Consider the following 16,452-nt stretch of genomic DNA (forward strand, 5'->3'; position numbering starts at 1 on the left):
GGAGAAACCCTATGCATGCCAACAGTGCGAGAAAGCATTTGTTGATAGCTACAACCTGAAGAAGCATACTAGGACACACAAAGGAGAGAAGCCTTACAAATGTAACTTTTGCAGTAAGAGCTTTGCTCAAGGATGTCAGCGGCAGTTCCATGAGAGGAAACACACTGCTAAGAATCCTTACGAGTGCTCGCAGTGTGGAAAGAAGTTCACTCTTAGACAGGAACTGAACAATTGCAAGGACTTGCATTGCAGACTCAGAAGAAAGGAAAACAGCCGGTTAAGAAGAAAAGGAAGGTAGTCTTTGATCTCCAGGAGTGACTCTCACGTTTCTTAAAAGTTGTTCAAAATTCGATTTCGCAGAGGAAATTAAAAGGCTAAAATTGAGAATCAAATCATTTCCTCACCAAATTTGTAGAAGATAACAGATCTGTTTAGCAGCTAAGAGAGTCGTTAAGGTAGCTACAGTGAATACTGTTGTGGCGTCTTTGTCATTGTCATTCCCAGCTAACAGATTTATTTATATTGCTTGTTGAACTAGCTAAATATTGAAAGAGTTAAATGAAGATGAGCTCCCTCTTTTGGCAGACTTGATAATTATATAGATAAAGCAGCGTTTTAAGCAAGCTAAGCTTTTAAGCAAGTCATCTAATGTTAGTCTAGTGTTGTACATCGACTTTAATCAATCCCCTGTGGCAATTCATCGATCGCTGCATTATTTTTCCTCTCCTTGGACAAAGCTTTTATTGTTTTCATCCTTTACATGTACAGATTTTGAATTATATCATTTCAAATATTAACAAACAATGCCAACATACAAAGCTTTTGTTAGGATTATCTACATATACGATTATTAACACTTAAAATAAGTAGTCTTGTTAGTTAGTGTCCATGATTTTCATCTACATAGTAATTCAGTACTTCAGTAGTATACTTATACTTTTCAGGTGAACACTAAAAGGAAGTACGTACCCGCTTGTTTTGGCTTTAAGGAAAGTCGTGCAATAGATCTAACCAAGAACAGCAAAAGGTTGTTTTGCTATTCCAAGCAAGTTATAAGAAGACTAAGATAACTTCTTTTTTGCTAGCGATATTTTGTGTTCTGATTGGTATCTTACGTTGTTTGTAACCGCAGCAGTTGATCGAGAGATGTTTTGGTTATTGAGCTGTTTAGTCGAGATGACAAGATCTCCTTTCTGATTGGTTATAGCTACAGAATCAGAAAATTGAATAAGCCACGGGTGTTGCATTTTTTTTAATCATAGCTTTTACTACAGAATATTAACGCTGTAAATAAAGCTTATTTCGAAATAAAACTGGAAACACTATAGTGTTTACAGCATTTTGATTAGAAAGAACGTAAATTGTAACAGACGCATCCAAAATATTCTTCAGCTCTAGGCTGTGCCCAATCTACCCGAGTTTGCTGTTTGGGCGCGTAAGGAGTCTAATCCAAGCTAACTGGGATTAGTATCACCCAACTAGTGGACTAATGCAAATCCTGCATTTTGATTGGCTATGCTACTAGGGGACTATTACTAATAGTCCTCGAGTAGCGAAATTGGTGCCAGCGAGCGTGACGTTTTCTTTCGTTTTATTCCCAAATAAATATTTCTTCAACTTGCATTTGCTGACTTTATTATTTACCTTTTCTGTCCGACTAGTTGGGTGATACTAAAACAATTAGACCCTTCGCCCTCAAGGGCCACGGGTCAATAGCCCATGAGGCGAAGCCGAATGGGCTATTGACCCGTAGCCCTTGCGGGCTACCGGTCTAATTGTTAATTATTCTACGACCAAGCAACACTCCTTATTAAAAATTTTAGAAGACCTGGACTCTGTGGTTATGCCTATCTGCCACTATGACTCGGCCGTCCTTTGTCAAAGCAACACCCCCAGGAAACTTAAACTCTCCTTCTGCGTCGCCTTCGCTGCCAAACGTTGCGTAAAATTTCCCATCAGGCTGAAAAATCTGAACTCTGTGGTTCTGGAAGTCACCAACGATGATAAAGCCCTCGGGATCCACAGCAATTCCCGCGGGACGATCAAGCTGCCCGTTGCCACTGCCTTTTTCGCCAAAACTTGATTCGAACTTGCCACTGCAGTCAAACTTCACAATGCGGTTACTTTCAGTGTCGGTTACTAGGCAACCGTTGTCCTCAGTGGTGGCTACGTGGTTGGGACTGTTGAGTTCGCCGTCCTCACTGCCTTGGGAACCAAACGTCATGATATGCGTACCATCCATCTTAAAAAGTTGTACTCTGTGGTTGTCTTTATCAGCGACAAGTAAGTTGCCATCTTTAGTCAAGGCCAAGCCAGCGGGATGATTTAGTTTCCCTTCTTCGGATCCTAAAATTAAAGACATTTGACAATTGGCGTGGGTTTTTGATTCATTTCTACCATTTAGCTTTATGTGGTTGTGTGATCCCATTTAAAATGAACTTAAGAGGTAGGAAATGATTTTCTACTCGCAGGTCACTCTTAACATAATATCGTTCTTCTCGCTGTCGCCAAACACGTTCTTTTTTCTAACAAGTTTTCAGCACTTAATGTTATTTTTCAGTGTCTGCATGTAGAAGAAGAAAGCACACTGTGCAAAATAATGCCATCATCATCGTCATCACATCAAACTTACCTTTGGCTCCAAACTTGCCAATAAATTTTCCCTCGGGGCTGAACAGCTGCACTCGATGGTTATCCCAGTCTGACACAATAATTATACCATTGGCGTCCACCAAAATACCACACGGATTCTGAAACTGGCCATCCTTGCTTCCACGTGATCCGAAATCTTGAAGATGTTTTCCAAGCGCGTCAAACTTTTGTACTCGACAGTTCACAAAATCTGTGACGTAGATATTTCCTTCCTTGTCAGTAATTACGGAGCAAGGCTGCTTGAATTCGCCGGCTTTTGTACCTTGAGAACCAATCTTCATGAAAGTCGGTCCGACCTTTGTATAATCAATTCCTTCAACCACGTTGACGCTAAAGGGACTTCCTTCAATCTCGCGCCCTCTGACGGCCACGTGCAGAATGTGCTTACCATGCGTGACGGGAGTGTAACGTACTCTCATGCTACCATCGCTGTTGTTGGTGACCTTGTTGCCGAGAAAGAACCCCTCTGGCGCTTGGACTTTCACTTGAACGGGGCATGTATGATCGCCTTCAACTGATATATTTCCGAAGCGGTCTTTCGTTTCTACGACGAAGGAAGACTCCACTCCGACCTTCCCCGATTTCATTCCCAGGCCCTTAGCGCTGCATGAAGCAGTGAAGGTAACACTTGATGCTACTCGACCCATGGTAGTCGCGACGTTTTCCACGGCGTCCATGTCAAGAATGTAATCGATGACGTCATTTTCTTCTGGCTCTTTGTAATCCAGCTTTATTGCGTTGAGCTCATCCAAGCGATCCAACATCAACTGTCGAAGCTGAATGATCTCAACCTCGTTCCCATGCAGAACCACGTTCTCGACGAAGTCGCGCGAGCTGGTGTACTTGAAGAGTTCTGTTTCCAGTTGATTTTGTTGGTTACGGAGAACTGCTTCTTTCTCTTGCTCTAAGGCGTCAATCTATTAACGGAAATAGTGAAAGAAAATTCGATTTGCGTGGAGAGAGCTACGTAATTTTTTAAAAAATAATAATTCTACCTCTATTTGAGGTGATTCCTCACATTTCCATTGCGCATCCTTACTGCTCATAATTTATGGCGTCACTAGCGCGCGCTCGTGCCCGCGCACATTGGAAACATGGCCGATTTGCCTTTATATTGAGTTCTGTCAGTTGAAAAATGGCTACAGCTCACTAACGAGCCAACAAATTGGCACCAATTTATTTTCCAGTCGTTTTAATCAACTAATCATTAGCTTTGCGTGAGAAAAGACTGATCTGATTTCTATTGCTGAAAATTGAAGAAATAAGGAAAATGGAAGCTGCGCTATAGTCTTCTATTTTGCGGTTTGATAGCCGTGGCAGGCAATTTGGTTCCAATATTTTAACAAGGATTCAGCTGTCTGTCAAAATCAAGCTTAAAAAGTTTATTTAAGACCGACACAAGTACTCACTGGAGTTTGAGGCGCAATAACTTGGAATGCGTTCTTGTAATAAGCATTAAATAATGCCAAAATGGGACATTTTCAGTGCCCCACTGGTCCTTAACGAGCATGGGCACCCCTTTTTTTATTTTATGATTAAAGTTCTCATATGATAAATATTTAGTGGACAAAGTTTGAACAAAAATCTATTGACAGTTTTATTTCAGGGGAATTACCTTAAGTATGGGGCGTTACCCATAACTGTGCATGATATTACAGGATATCATGTCGGAGCCTTGGGATCATGGGTAACGGAATTTTACATCGCGCTTCTGATTGGCTACAACTGGATTTGGTTTTAATATAGACAGGAAAAAATCGTTACCTTTGTTAGCGACTAACTCTGTGTCAGATACAAAAAAGAGAAGTAATTAATTATTTACCCTAGCTAGCATTTCCTGTTTGCGTGAGACCATTCGCTTGACACATTCTTCAGCAGTAGCACATATTTCACTTTTGACAGCTTCTGCGCGCGCACGTAGCTTAGCGGCCATAGCCTTGACCTCGTGCACTGCATCTTGTACGGGAGGAATCTTCTTCTCAATACAACAGGTCAGGCGCTCGTCAATAAGGGTCTTCCGTTCTTCAAGAGCTTCTTTAAGACCTAGTGTCAATATTTCAAGTATTGGGTGAGTACATTCGGAATACTAGAAAATGCGTTTATGCAAAAACAGTCTAGAGCACACGTAACAACCAATCACTTTGCGCCCCTTGAGCACGTGACCAAGTTCAAGGATAGCACTTTTGAATTACTGATTTTGAAAGTAACTTTTAAAATATTCAAATCTGATTATAAGTCCCAAAGTATATAGTACAGCCACGTACTACTTACAGCCTTCAGAGGCATCGGTGAATTTAAATGAAATAGAATTCATGTGTGATGACTAAAAGTGATTGTCGTCTTGATCAAGGCGGTTTTACTGAATTTATGTCAGCTCTTCAGAAAAGAGAAGGAAGATACTTAAAAAATTAATCTAGAAAGTCTTCATTGAAAGATCAGGCTTTAATATTAAAAGCTATTTTTATTAGGTCGTCAGGAGGATAAACTTGCTTCGGTAAAGTTTTTGGATTCGTGGATTCAGCGAGGTCCGAGAATAAAAAACCATAACAGTCACGTCACTTGTATTTTGACACTAAATTTAATGACTGGTAAGTCAGTTTTATTTGCCATATTTTTAACAACCTTTTAAAAACCGAAAACTGCAGTTTTGAGAATCAAGGCGAGGTAGGTTACGTGTCATTTTGTCTGAATTATATTTGAAAAGAAGGGCTGCCTTCCCTTGTGCTCTCAGCTCGGAAAAAGAAAATTTAGAAAATTCAGATGGCTTTTACCTGTTTTCTTTCTGAGTTCTATCCGACCACACGTTCAATTGCTGGTGTTCTTTTGACCAAAACCTAGTTTCACTTTCATTACCCGTTAACTAATTGTTCACTACTATTCCATAATATTTTGATGAACAATACTTAAATACGGTTTTTGATTTACGATAAGTTTAGCGACTGCCGGCCTGCCTGTTTATTCTCTATTCTTGCATTGTTGTATCTAAACCGTTACCCTTCTCTTGAAAGGCGCTTCAGAAATGAGTGACCTGGGCTTAGTTTTGCTATCAAAAATTCCCCATTAGCTGTTATGATAAAAAACATATATATTAGAAAAAAGAATGCGTATAAATCTTATAAATCACTTTATTCCAGTTAAGTAGATTCGACAATTAAATTTTTTTTTTCTTTGAGACATCAAGATTTCAGATGTGGTTGGTCTTTACTTTGATTGCATATCTTTCTTTCTACTTCTAAATGCTAGTTACTATGTAGAATCAAATCTAGCCATTGATAAAATTCTTTGAACAACTGAACATGCAAGTAACGGAGAAGTTTAAGGAAGCAATTGTCAAAATCAATGTAATTTCGCGCCACAATTCCTGTATTTCTCACTTTCATGATTCAAAATACAGAGCTGTAAGGTTGATTGGAATTGACTCGATCAGCAACTAACACATCAACTAAATAGCCGCCATTGATAACTAACAGGAGATTGAACGTACAAAGATTGAGAATTCTTCTTTCCTCAGTTTTCCTTCGAAGACCAAATTTTCTTCACTGATAACAATAAGACTACAATCTTCTAAGATCAGAAAAGTAGCATTAATGAGATCTGTAGTTACACAGCTAGAGGCAGTGCAAAGTGTATGTAGCTTACAAGCAAGGCTTGCTTACCAGCGTACTTATGGCCGCGATGATCAAGAATTGTGCATTCCCGGCAGATCAGTCGGTCACACGGTACACAGTAAAACATGAACATCTCATCCACGTGCTGTTCACAGAAGGAAGGACGGTGCAGCGTCTGCTTATCGGCCTGCAGCGTGTCAAGCGATAGGATGCGGTGGTCCTTGGTGACTCGTATTCGTCGGTGAGCCAAAACGCAGTTCGAGCACAGAAACTCTGCGCACTCCAGACATCGCGACGTCGCCGCTGCTTCGTCCTCGCAGTTTGTGCAATGAAGAGTATACTCTTTGCTTGATTTGACGGACAAATGATCCAGAGCGTTTGTCAGGAGGAAGTTGCTCGGAAGAACGTGGGCTCCCTCCGACGGAATTGGAGTCAGCTTTCGACAGAGGGGACAAACAATGGAGTTGGTTCCCGCGCCGATCACATCGTAACTCTCGAGGCACTTGCGGCAAAACGAGTGAAGACATTTCAAGATCTTTGGGTTGTTGAAGATGTTCTTGCAGATTGGGCATTCTAGTGATTGAGGTGAATATTTTTCATCTTTCACTGTTGCCATTGTTTGTGAGAGTGAATGGGAGGACGCAGGCTTTGCTGCCGGACTGAATAGAATAATTTTTTAATTAGAATCTTTCCGCTTCACGCTCCGGGCGTTTGACTTCTTGTGCGGTGAGGTAATGATATAAATCATTTATTTCCGTGTTTGACAACAATCTCATTAAGCGCATTATATATCTTTGAGAAGATTCCGCTCGAATCATTAAACACTTTTTGAACTTTCATAATCTCCAGCAACGTAAAAACGCACATTTAGTAAGTTTTTAATCTCCTTCAGATTATTTGGCTGCATAACTAATTGCGTCGATTTCTTTTCATGCTTGAGCAGTTAACTCAATGTTGACCGAATCCTTATCATTTTTCGACTGAATTGACTTTTATGTTTTCCTCCGTGTTGTCTCATCTCATCAGACAGATTGTTCAGCCAGTTTACTGTTGATAAGGCTTTGTGTACACCTTTTCACGAGAAAACTAATAGAGCGTATTTGTTTTACCGGTACCGGTTTTTGTTTTGTTTTAAGTCCAACAAGGAAATAAGTTTAAAACTTATCTTCTCGCCCATTACGATTTCGCACGGAAAATAGGATAAAAGAGGGAATAGCTTTTATTTTGTCGCGCTATAACTATAGGGCTCCATTGAACAAAAAAAGTGTTACATTGCAACTGATAAAGGTGATATGAAACGAAACTATATTAACGAAACCTAATAGTTACTTATAGTTAAAGTTAACCAAAACTTCATAAACTAGAGCCCCGAGAGCCAAGAGCCTGTTGTTTTGCTCAGAGGAGTTGCTAGGCAACGGCAAGCTGATGACCGGTAGTATCTCCAGTGACCCTTTCATTCTCGACTGGTTTTTTTTTTTTTCGAAGGTTTACTTAAAACGATACTTGCCTTAGTTTCGCAGACGCTCCACGTCACTTAATCTAAAGTGCTGTATGCTAAACCACTATTAGTTAGGAAATAGCGCTATGTCACAGACCAGCAGTAACTTCGCCTTTTCCCGGCTTTGGCGGGAAACGTTGCCAGGATACTCCCGCGTTTTTCCGCATTCCACGAGGGTGGGCAGAAAGTACATGAGGAACCTGTTGACTTGTGGGTAGCATCGTTTATGGCTCAGTGAGCATGGCGCTCAGAAGATTATCAAACATTTATTGCCCTGCATGAGACCAATAGATTAACTTTAGCTGTAAGAAAAGTCTTGTTTTAATCATACGATTATTTAAAGGAAACACTTTAATTAAAGGATGTCTGAAATATATTGCCTTGTTCATTCAAAGAATCTTTCATATTTCTGTCTCACTTTGTTAGTAACAACATTAAACATCTGCATACCGGCAGGAAATAAGTATATATATATTATCTCAAGAGGATTTTGAATGCAGTTTGAAGATAAAGTAATACATTTTCACGGCGTAGGCGTTGTCAATGATTGAAAGGAAGCTAAAAGCTGTTTGACTGGCCCACCCAAAAACGTCAATTCAAATTAAAGCTTATTTTCCTCTTTCCACTTACATAAATCGAAAACAAATCCGTTCTTCGGAACCCATTACGTCACATACTACCGCTTAGCCAATCAGAAGGCCAGACACTGCATGAATTCAACCTGCTAGGTCCTTTGACGACTCTACTGGCTTCTTGACAAACGAAATATTGGAGAGAGGGGCCTGTTTTGTAAGCTGCGTACTGCTTTTTGATGTAATACTCGAAGGAAATCCCCGCAATGGGATCCGTGCCGGTGAATAAAATCACTGATCATTACGAACTAACCTGTGGGATCTGCAATGAGACTTACAAGAACCCCAAGGTTTTACCATGTCTTCATTCCTTTTGTCAAAACTGTCTGGATTCTAACATACGGTAAGAACTAATATCTTGAGTATATATAACTTCAAGAAATTAATTTATTTTCTATTTCTGCGTATTTCACAACATAAATGACACTTTAAAATAAGTTCAAAACGTCTTTTTTTAGCTTATCAAGTTGGTTCATGTCATCGCTTTCCTATTTGAAAGTTGATTGTTTATTAAAACAGCTAAACATTTTTATATAACATCAGCGATACCGTGCTTTTTCTGATTAAAGCTTTGCGTAATTGACCAAGGTAAATAAAGGTAATTAAGTTAAGAAAGAGCAGAAGATTGAATTTAATTTGAAATTGTAGGTAAAAGATCAAACGTTGTTTTGAATATTTAAAGATTAAAAGTTATCAGTGATCCAACAGGTACCAGGGAGCTCCGGTTTTAAACACATAATCTAAACAACAACATAGTGGAGTTCGATTCCATAAGCCTCGATTGAAGCCCAGTAACATTTAAGTTCGCCTCTCCAACCTTAAGTAAAAATGTCAACTGTGAAAATGTAATAAAATTTTGTGAGTTGCCTGTCACACCCACTCTACTGTTTTTGACGGTAAACATCGTGCTCGCAAATCTTAGTCACATAGTCTAGCAATTCATTTTTGTAAGCAAAACAAGAATAAAAATCTCCCATTTTCATGACATCGTAATTCATAATTGGTTTAGCGTCTACCACACCAAAGACAAGCAAGGGCAAAGATCCCTTCGTCTTCATTAGAATGGCAAAAAAAAAAAAAAAAAAAAAAGCATTGCTCGAGCAGTCGAGTGGAACTAGAGCTAGAGTTTGGTTTAATTTTGGTTAATTAAACACAGATCATAATATTTCCCTCTTTTAATATTTTGTACTAAAGCAATATGGTTAGAGGCTTAAGATTGTGTAAGACTTTTAATTTTAGTATCAATGCTCTATATGCCGGCCAGAGTATTATTCGTGAAGGGAATAGTGGAAAAGATATGACGTAATGCTGAAGACCTTTCCACACAAGTGGGTCCGTTACATGAAGCAAAGTGTTATGTTCAACCCGCTCATCAGCTCTCATCAGCCTGCCTCAAGAATAGCCCCCTTGCCTACCCCCCTCCCCCCACCCCCCACCGCGCGATACCTTCGTGTATTTCCCCGAGCCCTCTTTACAAGACAATTGGGCAGGACGCTTCTTTATTATTCGTTAATGTTGTTATACTCTTTTGTTTTATAAGGAGAACGTTGAATAATAGGATCTAGAACTTTGTCTTATTTTCCTGCAATTTGGCCTTTTTCTAATATCTGGTTGGCTTAATTATGGACTTCCTAAGAAACCTGATTTATTGACTGATAATTATGTTGCATAGCATTTTAAAACCTAATATGTTACTCAAAAATGTCAGAATTTTTCACAGTGGAGACAACGAAAATGTATTTTTACTTCTAGACCTCAAGACCGAACTCTAGTTTGCTCAAGATGTCATCTGGTTGTGCCAGTTCCCGCCAAAGGTATCGAGGCGTTTCCGCTCAACTTCTTCATCAACAACATGCTGACAGTTTTAGCAGTTCAGAACCCAACAAAATGCACTAACTGTGAGGATAGTTCCCAGGCCACTGCGCGCTGTTTGGACTGTGTGGAGAACCTCTGTACAAACTGTGTGTTTGCTCACAAGAGAATTCGCCAGACCAAGGACCACAGGATCTTGACGTTTGAAGAAATTCAGGCCAACGAAGTCAAGGACATCATTCGTTGCCCGTCATTCTGCTCGGTGCATCCTCGAGAGGTATTAAAAAAAGAAAAAAAAAATCTAATTTAATCTAATCTAATCTAATTTTTGCCAGAATTTTCTATCCACAATTCTCGTAGTTGTCAAATATTTGCATTTAATCATGTTAGGTACTCAAGTACTTCTGTGAGACATGTGATGAGGCGATATGCCGCGACTGCGCTATCTACGAACACAGGGAACACATCTACGTGGATCTGAAAGAAGCTGTTAAGAAATACCGTTCCTCCATTACGGCCCTTCAAGACAGAACCAAGCGTAAGATTCCAGTCTTGCGAGCAGCTGTGGAGGAGGTGCATGACGTCACGCGAGATTTAAGAGAGAGGGTGGAGGTCGTGCGTGACACCATTCATAACACCATCCAAAATCACATCCAGGAGTTACAGGAGCAGGAACGAGAACTTATTGACCAGCTGGAAAGCATATCTGACTCCAAAGAGAAGGTGAGATACCGTAGCAGTCCGCAGGGAGCTGTTATGTCATAGCTAGAGCGCTCTTTCTACTGTCATGAAACAAAGTAACTGGCGACAAACGTAGAAATATTAGCCAGCAACAGTTTACTGAGATTTTCACATGATGTTATAGCTATTGAATTTAATTGACATCCCCTTGCAGGTTTTAACCTCTCAACAGAAAATACTGGAACTTGATCTGTCTAACCTGCTGAGTAGCTGCGACTTCACCGAGAATGTGCTCAGATACGGAAACGAGGCTGAGATTATGCTGGTGAAGCCGCAAATGGTCAGCAGACTACAGAATCTGAATGAGCACGAGTCACAGTGTGAGCCAGAGGACAACGAGGTAATAAATATAGTCACTCTTCAAATGCCGGCTCTATGGTTTCCTGTTTTTGTCGTAATCGGTCGACGAGTTCTTAATTCATCTAGCAAACCATAGAAGTCTTCTAATAAGAGACTTTTTTCCTTGAGAGCGCTGACTGTTAAATAGTTTTATTCCTCCAATAGTTGCGGTTTACGCTCTCAAATTAATAAAAGGCACCACTAAATTACATGATCATCTGGTCTGTAATTTGTTGAATTAACATGAATTCAACTTCTTTTGATCTGATTCTCTTTATTTTTTCTCCGACCTTACCGTGAGGGACAGTTTACGGTCTTCATGAACTTAGTACTTGATGTCAAGACAAAACTTCATTGCATGTGTATAACAAAAGGAAAAAATCGCATTTTTAGTTTTTTCTCTCACCTTTCTTCTACTTGTCCTTGAGTTGCCAATTTATTCATTTGCTCTATCCCAAACTCCAAACAAAATTCAAAAATCTACTGTCTCCCTGTAGGTTGTTGAGTTCTCTTCTAATGACGAGCAGCTTTCTAAAGTTATAGCCAAACTTGGTCAAGTGACCACCAGTGACGTATTTCCTATGCTGTCATGCGCAGAGGGACCTGGGTTGAGTCGAGCAAAGGTTGGACACAAATCAACTTTCACAGTCATTACCAAAGATAGAAACGGCGAGCCATGTACCAGTGGTAAGCACATGAATACAAGAACCTCTAGAAATTCTCTCTGTTGTTCACAATACAGTAAAAATGGAGATCTTTGTGGTCAGTCAGTGACAACCTCAAAACGTCTTGGACTCCAAGCTGGTTCGTACACTTCCCCTCTCCCTCCTTCATGATCCAGCCAGAGAACCCATAATATGTTTCTTCACTCTCTGTAGGAGGAGACTTGGTGTCAGTCAAACTTCACTGTCCAAACGGTTCACCAATCACAGCTGAGGTAGAAGACAATGATGATGGCACTTACACAGCTTCCTTCACCCCAGTCTCCAAGGGAGATCACCAGATCACGGTACATGTCCGTGGTAAACCTATTCAAGGAAGTTCTTTTGACTTACAGGTTTGGCCTTGTTCAGTTATGTTTCTATGTAGTACATTACGTCCACAGTAGCTTCTATAATTTCCCAGGAAATTTGCTAAGATTACAGCGACGCTGAATACAGCTAATGTATGTTATTCGGTAATAAACGGGGGAATTATACCGTTAAACGAGCGCGTATGGTTCAGGCCAGATTTAATCAAAGAGCCATTTTTCCAAATCTTAAGAAGGTGCAAAGGTTTTAAATTTCTATAAACTACTTGACAAATATCAGATACCATTTTAGGATTCTTTTTTCGTCACTTTTTCTGAATACTTGAAAAGTTTACCTCTTCTAGATCTCTGGTGCGCTTTTATCATTTTCAAGCTTTTCATGTCACAAATTAAAGAGAACGGGCAAAGTGTATAATCGCAATGTTGCTTATACTCTCAGGTGACTGCAGGTATAGACTGCGCCAATATTGGTCCAATGATGTTAAAGTTCACTCCAACCTGCAAAAACACCAATGACGAGTACTTCGAGCCTTGGGGAGTGACTGCTGACCCTGATGGACTGTTTGTGGTCTCAGACCATCACAATCACCGTCTTCAGGTTGGTTTGTCAAAGTCTGATGTAGTGACCGTCAAGGTCTCAGCGATTCCTACAGTGAACGATGGAGGTTAAAAAACAACGGTTAATGTGTCGCCATATAATTGGAACTAGCTGGTTGTTTATCATCAATATCATTGACTAATCATACTAATGTTTCTATTAGGTTTTTGACAATAGTGGCCACCTTCTGTACCAGTTTGGTACACGGGGTAAAGCCGACGGCGAAATCTGGTACCCAGCTGGAGTGTGTGTGGACAAAAGTGGCCACATTTACGTAGCGGATCATGGCAATCATAGAATTCAAGTAAGTTAATTCTGGACATTTCTTTGAAATAGCCGTAGCACAAGTTGTAAATATAGTGATATGTGCTTAAAGCTTAGACTGTAGATTTCTGTTCTTTTTTACTCACAACACTTATCGTGACTTAAAAATCCAACTCAACATAGATCGCTATAAAGCCAGCAGCTTGTCTGGTTTGTTTGGAATCACCTTGTTATTTTGTTCCCTGTAGGTTTTCACTCACGAGGGACAGTTCCTAAGAAAATTTGGTTCTAAAGGCAACGGTCTAGGACAACTAAAAGGTCCTTGTGGCCTCGCTCTAGACTCGGAAGGTCGGGTCATAGTCGCCGAGCGCGACAATCACCGAATACACATCTTTGACAACGATGGCCAAGCGACCATGCACTTCGGCGTGTATGGAGAAGCTGAAGGGAAATTTAACTGCCCTCGCCACGTCGCCATTGACCAAGATGACAACATTTTAGTCTCGGATTCAGGGAATTCCCGTGTGCAAGTGTTTGACAAAACAGGGCAGTTTTTGGAAAGGATTGGAGAAAAAGGCAACAGTAACGGCCAGTTCAATTGCCCCGCAGGGATTGCGATAGATTCCGAGGGACACATCGCGGTGGCCGACTTGAAGAACCTAAACGTGCAGATTTTTGACTGGGATGGTGTTTTTGTAAAGAAACTTGGTGACGCGGAGACAAAGAATGCGAGTGGCTTTGGCAAGCCGACAGGCATTGCTGTCACAGGAAATGGAAACGTTGTTGTAGCAGACAGAGGACATCATTGTGTTCAAGTGTTTTAATAGGACAGCCAGACAGTATTGCTTAAAAGTATTTGAAACCAAGTCTAGGAATTGCATGGAAACAGACGATTATATGTCCACAAAATATGTTTGTAGTTCAGCCTAGATGTGATGTCCTACGGTTTTTTAGCAACTGTCCCAAGATTCTACTGAACGAAGTGCTTTATTGCAAAGAAAATGAGTGCTAATCTTCAACATCGCAATAAAATTAGAAAAACAACTAAGTGTCTGTAAGAGACTTCAGCAAGTAAAATGTTACTCTTACTTTCAGTTTTCAGCTTCCTTGACTGTTTTTACGTTTTAATTCAATATTATTTCTCTATTTTCCTCCGCTATTTTCTTCATTCTTTATCTCTAGATATGCATGTATCTGAGCGTTGCCAGAGTTACTGACATAAACGGACTGTAACATTAAAAACTCTATTGCTATATATGCCGTAGCTGAAATGTAACCCAACTGTAAATAAAGTCAGGTTCCATGGACTGAAAATCGTAAATGGATGATAGACCGGCCATGATAAATTAAGTAAGTAAGTAAAACCTTTATTAAGTGTCTGCGTTTAGCCTAGATAGACTAATTGGGGACACTAGTAAAATAACAACACTAGTTGACATACGGTACTTATAATTAAAGATACATGCACTTATGAAGATTAATTCCTGACTTCCTCTGCTGAATAACAGAGATTCCAAGTACCTGAACAAACTCTGGACACGGAGCAGCGAGATGTTCCTTGGAATCCCTAAAAAATGTATCCTCCAAAATTTTCCACTCTGTTGGTTCTGTGAGCCTGACTTAAGATTAATGAATGCCTTTCACACCCAAATCTTTCTCTTCTCGTTTTACACAAAGAAATATAACAAACCCTAGATTTCCCTGCTAGGCTTTTTCATAGCACCACACTGACAAGTAGCCTCGCAATATGAACAACATATATACAACCGTTATGGTAAGTATAAACACAGTACACTATACGAGATCAATTGTTCCCAAACTGTGGTGAAGTATGCGAAATGAAAGCAAGAACGCGAAAATATGCTTGGGCTGAAATTAAATGCAAAATTGTTGGCCCACTTACCACCCCTTAAAAATCCAAATACCTCACCAAACATCTTTCAACTTTTCTTTCTATCTTCATTCAGTCTGTACCTGTAAGTACATTCTAGTTACCATTTCATCAGTAGAACAAGGGATCCACTGTAATTGCCGAGGCTGCAGCGGTCTCCCTGCCTGACAAAAAATTTATGTGTCTAAGTATTTTAGTTAGGCGAAGTTGAATAAATTTAAATCAGTGTATAACAGAATGTGGAAAGTTAAAAGTCTCTTTTCACCGTGATGGGAAGAATGCAATGGACATTTCAATTTCCATGCATGTTGGCATGGGCGTACGAGATGAGGGGGGGAGGGGAGGGAGCGAGGGAAGCTGCAGCGCCCCCAGCCACGGAAATTACGTAATTTTTCGGGCAAAACGGTCATGACTCGGGCAACGACACTTGATAGAAAACATTTCAAAATAATGCTGTTGGCGTGATTTCTAAAACTCGTAAAAAAAAGGTTTTACTTTTTCATGAATCTCTGTGTGATTAGGCGTCCGACCAGGAGTCTGTAGTCCGTCAAGTGACCTGAGGTTTTTGTTAACTACAAGTCGTTTAATTAACAAATGGTAAACGCCATAGCGTGCACTATTGAGTTATGGATGCACGCGGGAGGTTGCTAAGCACGAAAGAAGCGTAAGAGTCGCACGAGGTGATAGCCGAGTGCGACTCTAGCTTCTTGAGTGCATCCATAACTCAATAGTGCACGCTATGGCGTTTACCATTTGTTTTATAACATAACATTGAGATATTGGAACAACAGAAGTCCTTTTATTGAGCTACATCACAAAAAAATTACTCATGTAGTCTTACATGACAAGAGAAAACAAGCGCGCGAAAATTCATTCATGACAACCGACTGCACACCAGTAACTAGATAAAGTTTCATCTTCAGACAACTGTGAAGACAATTTCGCATTTCTGGCAGAAGAATGTCGGTAATTACTTTGGAAACAATGTCTGTCAAAAGATTTGCTTTGTAAACATTAGCACACACGTCAGCAGCGTACACCCGTGGGCAAATAGTAGACGCTAAATTAACCAATCAGAGCGCGCGCTTTGCTTTAGTCATGTTATAAATGTGCATCGTGGAAATCCACGATAAGGATATTATCTCGCAGCAACGTAGGATGTGATTTTAGCGCTAAAAAGCGCGCACGCTTATCAGGACAAAAGGTGTTTCTAAATGTAATTTCTTATGATTTAACCGCTGCAAAAGCATAAATACGTCTTTATTAGGTTATCCTTGTGTTTTCTGTTTTCTTAATGTCGGCGATGGACAGCCCTGGAATGAGTCCGTAGAAGAAAATGTAATAAATTCACTGAAATTCTGTTGCTTATTTGGATAATTAATTAACG

The 16,452-nt window shown here is 40.1% G+C and overlaps 2 protein-coding genes across 2 annotated transcripts; one reads left to right on the top strand and one right to left on the bottom strand.

Moving 5' to 3' along the window:
* Positions 1 to 712: 712 nt before the first annotated feature.
* On the bottom strand, positions 713 to 6,942 carry LOC110042895 (E3 ubiquitin-protein ligase TRIM71-like). The gene is made up of 4 exons (XM_089289831.1): positions 6,309 to 6,942; positions 4,475 to 4,695; positions 2,633 to 3,569; positions 713 to 2,346 (listed from the first exon to the last, which is right to left on the bottom strand). The coding sequence occupies exons 1-4, from the start codon at positions 6,874 to 6,876 to the stop codon at positions 1,820 to 1,822; spliced, it is 2,253 nt and encodes a 750-aa protein (XP_089145957.1). The 5' UTR covers positions 6,877 to 6,942; the 3' UTR covers positions 713 to 1,819.
* Positions 6,943 to 8,476: 1,534 nt separating this feature from the next.
* Positions 8,477 to 14,655, top strand: LOC110042729 (E3 ubiquitin-protein ligase TRIM45-like). The gene is made up of 9 exons (XM_020748099.2): positions 8,477 to 8,733; positions 10,143 to 10,479; positions 10,593 to 10,925; positions 11,098 to 11,283; positions 11,780 to 11,969; positions 12,161 to 12,339; positions 12,752 to 12,910; positions 13,074 to 13,214; positions 13,423 to 14,655. The coding sequence occupies exons 1-9, from the start codon at positions 8,597 to 8,599 to the stop codon at positions 13,996 to 13,998; spliced, it is 2,238 nt and encodes a 745-aa protein (XP_020603758.2). The 5' UTR covers positions 8,477 to 8,596; the 3' UTR covers positions 13,999 to 14,655.
* The last annotated feature ends 1,797 nt before the right edge of the window (positions 14,656 to 16,452 follow it).

The sequence above is a fragment of the Orbicella faveolata genome, unplaced genomic scaffold, assembly GCF_042242905.1.
Source record: "Orbicella faveolata isolate gen_17 unplaced genomic scaffold, um_ofav_v1 contig_2, whole genome shotgun sequence".
NCBI classification, from domain to species: Eukaryota; Metazoa; Cnidaria; class Anthozoa; order Scleractinia; family Merulinidae; genus Orbicella; species Orbicella faveolata.

Coding starts and splice junctions, on each gene's coding strand:
- LOC110042895 (XM_089289831.1), bottom strand. CDS start 6,876: ATGGCAACAGTGAAAGATGAAAAATATTCACCTCAATCACTAGAATGC. Junction 4,696..6,308: donor TCGCGGCCATAAGTACGCTG/GTAAGCAAGCCT, acceptor TATTGACACTAG/GTCTTAAAGAAGCTCTTGAA. Junction 3,570..4,474: donor AACAGGAAATGCTAGCTAGG/GTAAATAATTAA, acceptor TTCCGTTAATAG/ATTGACGCCTTAGAGCAAGA.
- LOC110042729 (XM_020748099.2), top strand. CDS start 8,597: ATGGGATCCGTGCCGGTGAATAAAATCACTGATCATTACGAACTAACC. Junction 11,284..11,779: donor GTGAGCCAGAGGACAACGAG/GTAATAAATATA, acceptor GTCTCCCTGTAG/GTTGTTGAGTTCTCTTCTAA. Junction 13,215..13,422: donor ATGGCAATCATAGAATTCAA/GTAAGTTAATTC, acceptor TGTTCCCTGTAG/GTTTTCACTCACGAGGGACA.